Raw genomic sequence first — 7,458 nt, forward strand, 5'->3', positions numbered from 1 at the left:
CAAAGCTTTTTTTTTATCGTCAACTGAATGAAAATTAATCCGCAACCTTATATATTGCACGCGATACATCACCAGGAATGCAAACGAACTGTAAAGCGTACAGCTCGTAAAAGTAGCAGCACTACACTGAATAGTCGTCTGCTACGTAAGGCCGCATTAGTAGCCTAAACTGTGAGTGAGACGCGTGAAAACTTATTACCTGCGTGACGCAAAAGTATGCTACATACATTGTGCGTTTTCTTCCTTGAAGTTAAGTCTAAAGACCCTAGAAAACATTCATTAAATTTTGTTTCCACACAATAACGCACCTATCTTTTTTCATGTTTTTTTTTTACGACGAAAGCGCGTTCCACGAAACCGTATCTGTTTCCCACATTAGAGAGTTTTAGTTTCACGTACGTAGAGGCTTCACGTGCGTAGAGTTCTTACGGGTGACCAGTGCGCATGCGCAGAACGCAAAGGGCATGCGCGAGTCTCACGTACGTACGTGAGATTCGGGTTTTTACGTTGCGGTCTTTGCGTTGCTTGCGTACGTAGCGTTAACAAACATGGCGACGCCCTGCCCGCCCGCTGCACACCGATGACAGCTTCGTCGTTAATCCATTGACGCGATATCGTGTTCTAAACTGTAGTATTCGCCTTCGCTTTGCCCATTCTTACCGCCGCGTAAAGTTTCAAGTGACAAATAGCTTTAGTTTTTCAGACAGAAGGACAATTTTTCAGCTGTTAAGCCTGACGAAGTAGCGTTGGTCGTTGTCATAACAACGGTCTCGCGAGATCTCGAACTGAGGGGCCCCAAACCAGTCAAACATAGCCAAGCCTGGCCAAACGCAAATCGGCAGCCGAGGAATAAACAAAGATGAGTGGGGCAGCACCGCGTCTTCTTTTTGCGAAAAGCGACGACTTAGACCTGTTGCGCGATGTGAGGGACTGCAACCCCTACTAGGACTGCATGCGATATGCAGGGCGCTGGAGTAAAATAGCTCTGCGCCTGTCAGAAGCGAAAAACAGTCTTCACCGCCCGCACTGTGCGCGACCGCATGGACCTGCTGCTTGCGCACTACGCGGATATGGACCGACGAAGCCTCAGCAGGTAAGGTCACTTCGCTACAGTGCACAGTGCAATATGACGGCAGGAATGTCTGTACAAACGTGTTTTCACTGGTGCTACTTCTTAGGTCCGGAACCGAGGAGGAATGCTCTGAACAGGACCAGCTCTTTGAGGAAATCATCGCCATCGCCAAAGGGAATGGCTACAGAATCAAAATTTTTAAGAAAGCCCTGTTAAGCTCTTGGGACCGAAGTGCACCTGCGGGCATGAAACGCGCAGCGGCATCTGCGAGGGACTCCGCAGCGGAGGCGCACATGGCAGGAAGCGTCCTCAGCACTCTGCCTGCTTGCGCGCAGAATGTAAGTCTGTCATTTTTTACCTCGACGTTTTTGCATAAAACGCACCTGCATCGGGTTTCCCGGTTTTTATTGGTACGATTGCAGCTCCTGGCGAAACCTCGGCGTCCCAGGTGTTCGCCGAAATCATCGGCAACCGCGATCAGGACTCCGTCCCGGAGGCACCTCAGCCGTCACTGCTCGCCAGGGACGACATTCTGGCCGAGCTCAGCGCGGACGACGGTTTGCCCGCGTCCAGCCCAACGCCTTCGCCGGGAAGCATTGCTCGTCAGGCAATGGAGGACGATGATTATACGTCGCGGTCAGCTAGGAGCGAGCCCACACGCAAATCCGGTAAGTCTTTTCCCAGGTAGTCAGCTGTAACTTTTCAGCCGCACATAAGCAGTGATTTGCTCTCTGCACTGTAGAGCATGTTGACTTCAGCAATTTTCTAAAAGGCAAACATGAAGGCATCTTGTGAATTGGTCTCACTTAACATAACAGTACATTATGATAAATAGTCATTAAGCACCTTTGAATGCTATGTATTTTCGGTAACTGAAGGTGGCACGTGTGGCCAACCACAACTTCGAACCTTGGGCACAGCCGTCAACCATCTACATAACTTACTTCATCTAACTTAAGTTTGTATCGATAGCCCTCATTTTTGATACAGTGTGCTTAAGCATAGAATGTGCGTAATTTCATCCTGCATTTCTGTTACCTTGTTTGAAGCAGAAGTGTATGTAAAAAGCAGTTTATTATGCTTGTGCAGCATTGAACTTTGTGTCAAGCAATGTGCCCACATTTAATGCAGTGTGATCTCATTTGTTTTTTGCTGCATGTACGGGAAACTGAAAACACTAATTGTTTTTAACTCAGAAATGAATACAGCTGGCAGAAATTCACCGTAAAGAAATCAAATGTGTGCAGTTACTTTTATGTCTCATTATTGAGCCTGAATTTTTTTCTCACTGCTGTACCCTACAGGGAAAAGAACTCAAGCTGCAAAGCAAGAGCAGCCAGATTACGAATTCATTGAAAAAAGTATGCGCCACGATGAATTCATTAAGGAAAGAGAGTTCCTTATAGAATCTAGGCGCATTGCACTAGAAGAAGAGCGTCTCACCTGGGAAAAGGAGAGAACCCTGAAAGAACTTCAACTAAAAGAAAATGAAATGACGCAAAAAGCCCAAGACCAGGCAGAAGAAAGGCGCCTACGGGCAGAAGAGCGCGCCGAGGAAAGGCGTGAGAGGGAAGGCGAGCGCCGCATGGGTGCAGCCCAATAGGCAACTTTTTTTGGCCTGATGGAAAATCTGCTGAATAAGATTGGAACACTTGAAAATATGACAAAAAAATAAATAAAAAGTCTGTGGATATTGACTCTGCAGAAGGCCATTTGAACATTGTGTACGTCTTAAAAATCACTCTTTATTACAGCAGCTGCACACACACAGGGGTATGGTTGACACTGACACCAATTAGAAAAAAAAAAACTTGATCAAAGAATGGACTAGGCGACAGATGTACCCACACAGACTCACATTTAATGCACCCTACGTGACACAAACGCTAGCACACAAAACTACCGAACAAAACTAACACAAAACACAAAGACTACCAGTACACACGACCCGGGAACACCCAGTCTACTAGTGTCCGGCGTTCGTGCTCACGGTTCGGTGCTGATGAAGCGTTGGATGGCTCCAGTTAGTGGCATCCAGGTAGCCAGCGTCAAGGTGGAGTTCGAAGTGCTCAGGCTGGTGTCGCTGGCAGCGTCATACGAGCTCCTGGTCCAAGTGCCCGTGGGAGCGATGCTGGTGATGTTGGTGTTGTGACCACCGAATTGACTTTGACGGCACTATTGTACTGGAAACCGAGGCTAACCAGCGCAGGAGGCTTCTGCTGGAGTCGTGGCACATACAACAGACACGGAGGAATGTTAATCGCTCACTGGGGACACTTCCTTCTTCTTACATCCATGGTTTGTGGCCACTGAGCCGTAGGTCTTCAACACGAGGGCTTAAAAAGCCAAGCTGCGCCTCGCCCATAGTCACACCGTGAAGAAGGGATCGAGCCAGTCCTGAAACGTCGTGTTTTTCAAAAATTAACCTGGTTGGCGTCAATCATCTTTCTACTAAATTAATTTTCCCAACCAGACAGACTTCTGTCAAATGTTTTCTTTTTAAAAAATACATTCATGCGTGTGCCACAGAATGCGACCCCAGGTACTCGAGCAGGCTAGGAGTAACGACTCCAAAGTACTGCGACACCTGACTGCCATACATGCATGTAGGGCAGTTTGTAAGGATAGTGGCAGCCTTGTACATTTGAGCGACTTGCTGGCGCAGAAGCTTTTGATTTTTTTTGTAGTCCAAAAACGCAAATTCAGCAACTACCTTCCCGAAGCCCCACTCTACAGACTGGCGAACCCGACTCATGCTATAACTGAATGCCAGCTGTGTGGCTGTCAAGGTGCAGCCACCATAGGGTCGCCATATATGATAAAGTCATGCATCCCTTGTCCCACCAGCCTCTCCAGTTTTGCGTAGAGGCCACTGCATTTGAGCATGCCTGCAATAAAAAAGACAGTTCAGTTGAGTCACTTAATGAGAAAACTATGCGAGCAGTGTTAAGATTAGTGCATCGATAGTGTTACGTACATTAAATATAAGTCACTTTTCTACAAGTGCTCAATGACTGTATAAAATTATGTTGTTTACTTTTAAACGTACGTGGAAGAGACTTTCAGATACACAGAAGCAGAACCGAAGAGAAAGGTCCCCCAGCAGAGCTGCCTCTATTCGTGCTTTCCTTTGTAAGCAATCATTGTATGTGTGGTATATTTATAATGTGATGTAAATAAGCACTGCCCATGCATCTCCATCACACCCTAAGTGTCATTTATGAGTGAATCATTACACCTATGATGGTTATTATAACTTAATAGATTCTTTTACAGCAGAGGCTACACAACCCACCTGCATCGTGCCGCCTTCCAGGGTATGGGCCATCCAGTTGGCACAATGCCGTCCGGGCACATGATGGACTGATATTTCACACAGTGCACCCGCTTGTGGCCGGAAAAATAGTCCCGCTGGTTCCTTGTAAGCCGGCATATGGGGCCTGCGGTTCCATCGATGAACCCCCAGCAGTCAGGCAGTGCTGCACCACGACTGTGGACGGCCTGCGACAAGATACAAGAAGACACACACTCCAAGCTCAGCTTTCGGTTGGCCGTAAAATAGGAGCATCATTTCCTTTTAGGCTAGCACCGTCACATAAAACCTTGTGCTATAGATGACACATACCCTAACGCAAATACACACAATAAGTAGAATTCATACTTTGCAATGCCAACAAGCAATAATAACATATCAATTAGTTGACACGGCTACATTTATGTGAAACTTGCTCAGGTAAAACATTGAGATCAGAAAACAGTTTTCAAGTGTAGGGGAATTATGCGTGACACACTACTGCTGTGTATGCCTCATGTCTCAAGTTCAGGAATTTTTCTTAGCAATGCAACACCGTGCCATGTGGTTTGTGTGGTTATGTTTTTATTTTGCCCTGGCATACGTCCACAGCTATTTGCGATACTTGGGATTTACGTTTCGAATTCTTCCGTTTCCATATACCGTCGCCAGCTGAAATGGCCCGCATTTGAGCAAAACATAATTCATTAAGACAAGACGGGATATCCTGCAGTGTATAAAAAGGCCTTGCGGCTCCGTGCAGCACTGCCGCTAAAGGGATATAACAAAGTTTACCTACCTTTGCAAGCTCTTTAAGGCCAGCAGGAGACAGCCAGGCGTGACTGTTGCAGTTGTTAAGCAGGTGCCTGAAGCCATTTGCAATATGAGAAATCACCTGTGAGGCCACACTTGACATCACAGATGAGTGCCTGCCAAATATTGCCTCGAGTTCGCACCATCTGTTGGGGTAAGCAAGGCGCCGAAGCGTGATGCACAAAGCTTCCCGTCCAGGCACGGTCACGTTTTGTGCGCTCTTCACAGTCTCTGGCACGAGGAGCGCACGAAACAGTTCATCCAAGTCCACCTTCTCAAACCTGAACTGCTGCCTGAAAAGTGTGGGCTCGACACTTCCAATGTCGAGCGGTTCATGGCGCGACCGGTTGCGAAACAGCTCCGACTCTCTGCTGCGCCTGAAGTGGTAATCCACGTCGTCGAGTGAGCCGTACAAAAGCTGTCGCTCCGTCCTTGTCATCAGGAGGTCGTCAATCTCCTTCCAAGACAGCGACGACAGTACATACGGACTAGCTAATACACTTCGAGGCATTGCGAAGCTCCGAGTGGTCCGCGAGCAAAATCGACGTGTGTTGCTCGCTAATGCAGCCCGAATGATCGTCAATACAGATCGTCGATGTGCGCAAAACATGAGACGAACCGCACACCCGAGAGAAACACGAGGGAAGGCCGAACGGCTTGGCTCCAGACTTGTCTTGGACGATTTAAGCTACAACAGTGTCTGTGTTTCTTACTAGATGGCGCTAGAAGCAACGCGTGGCATGCGTGGCGTACGTGTAACTATAAGAGTTTCGAACGACCTGCGTGCCGGCTACGTAGACTTCTCACGTTTGCGTACTTGAACTCTCTACGTACGTGAAACTAAAACTGTTTATTATCAGTGCGGCTGATGACACCGTAAGTGACGTAATTTAGAAACTGACGTTCGGTTACGATAGCAATATTAACCGTATGGTTGGCTCGAAATGACCCTGCTCGCTAAGCTATAGTAATGGAATAGGAACATGATGAACAAAACACATTTGCAAGGCGCATTCAAAAATGCACACTAATGCACCATTCACGACATTTCCACACAAACTCCATTTACACTACATGGTCAAACTGAACCGCAAACAAAGAACGCAGCCGGATTAGCTCATCACTGCGTTCTTCCCCTATCTTCTGCAAGCTATCAAATTGCATGTTGGAAGGCACGTCACTCGATGGCATTGGAGCACCGTGAAACGTGGCCCGGGTGGCAGCCGACACAACCATCCCTGGTCGTAGTTTCACTTCCAGTGAGTTACTCTTCACGAAAATGTCCTCCTCGTCGAGAGCGGACAGTTGACACAAACGGCGCTGGCCGTGCGGTCGTTGATTCTTTCCATGATGACCGCGCTTTCCCTACGAGAGCGAACTCTCCGCTCGCTCATTGGTTTTTAGTGGCTCGGAGCGGCCCCAAGCGGGTTCTTACTGGCTCTGAGTATGCTCCCAATGGCTCCGAGTGATGACCTTTTGTGATCTCACAGCCCAACACTGTCTGTAATTCGACATTTACGCCTCTTTTAATTAATGATATTTGCCGTTCACACTGTAAGCACAGGTACGATAAATTTTTCATCCTGCGTCTTCAACACATAATTTTACAACACTCGGCTTTGAATGCTTCATGATTCGGCAAGCTCTGCGACGGTGCGGTCTCGAATGGATTTCTCGGCATCCGGTTTCCTGTTGCCAGAGGTCTGGTGAGGCCCTCAATCTTCGCATAACAAAAGTCTTTGTGGTCGGAACTGCGCAAAATTTCGCGGGGCTGCCTCTGCATAAGGAAGCCTTCTCGTTGGTGTTGTTCTTCTCGTGCTTTTTTTCTTTACGTTTTCCCTACAGATTTACGTACCGAAAAGAATTTGAATGAAACAAACAGTAATCCCATGCACGTGCTTACGTAAGAGAGCGCTAGCACTAGGTGCTCAAAGGTGCTGGCAATCTTCAGAGCAACAATACCTTGCTATTTATGCCACAACGTTGTTGAACTGTGTCAAAAATTCTTGTCGGTAAATCGGAATGCCTTTTCAAGGAAGTCATAAAACGTAGAAAAGCTATGGTGATTGTCAAAATATCCTTAACCCCCAGTCGTTCTATGTTCTTTGTTGTACGCATGAGCCACGCACGATAACGATTGGATACAAAGATCGTAATGCTTTCTTACAGTCAGGCTGCGATTGTATTTCGCATTCTGCACATGCGCACTACCGTCCGAGGTAGAACCCACAGAGCGTTCGTGTAACGCGTGCAGTAACTGTTGGTGGTGGTGGTAGTGGTT

At 47.4% G+C, this 7,458-nt stretch overlaps 1 protein-coding gene across 1 annotated transcript; it reads left to right on the forward strand.

Moving 5' to 3' along the window:
- The first annotated feature begins 1,262 nt into the window (after positions 1–1,262).
- Positions 1,263–2,779, forward strand: LOC144100971 (uncharacterized). Its single transcript, XM_077633921.1, has 3 exons — positions 1,263–1,410; positions 1,495–1,740; positions 2,377–2,779. The coding sequence occupies exons 2-3, from the start codon at positions 1,683–1,685 to the stop codon at positions 2,673–2,675; spliced, it is 357 nt and encodes a 118-aa protein (XP_077490047.1). The 5' UTR covers positions 1,263–1,410; positions 1,495–1,682; the 3' UTR covers positions 2,676–2,779.
- Positions 2,780–7,458: the final 4,679 nt, after the last annotated feature.

The sequence above is a fragment of the Amblyomma americanum genome, chromosome 1, assembly GCF_052857255.1.
Source record: "Amblyomma americanum isolate KBUSLIRL-KWMA chromosome 1, ASM5285725v1, whole genome shotgun sequence".
In the NCBI taxonomy this organism is placed as follows: domain Eukaryota; kingdom Metazoa; phylum Arthropoda; class Arachnida; order Ixodida; family Ixodidae; genus Amblyomma; species Amblyomma americanum.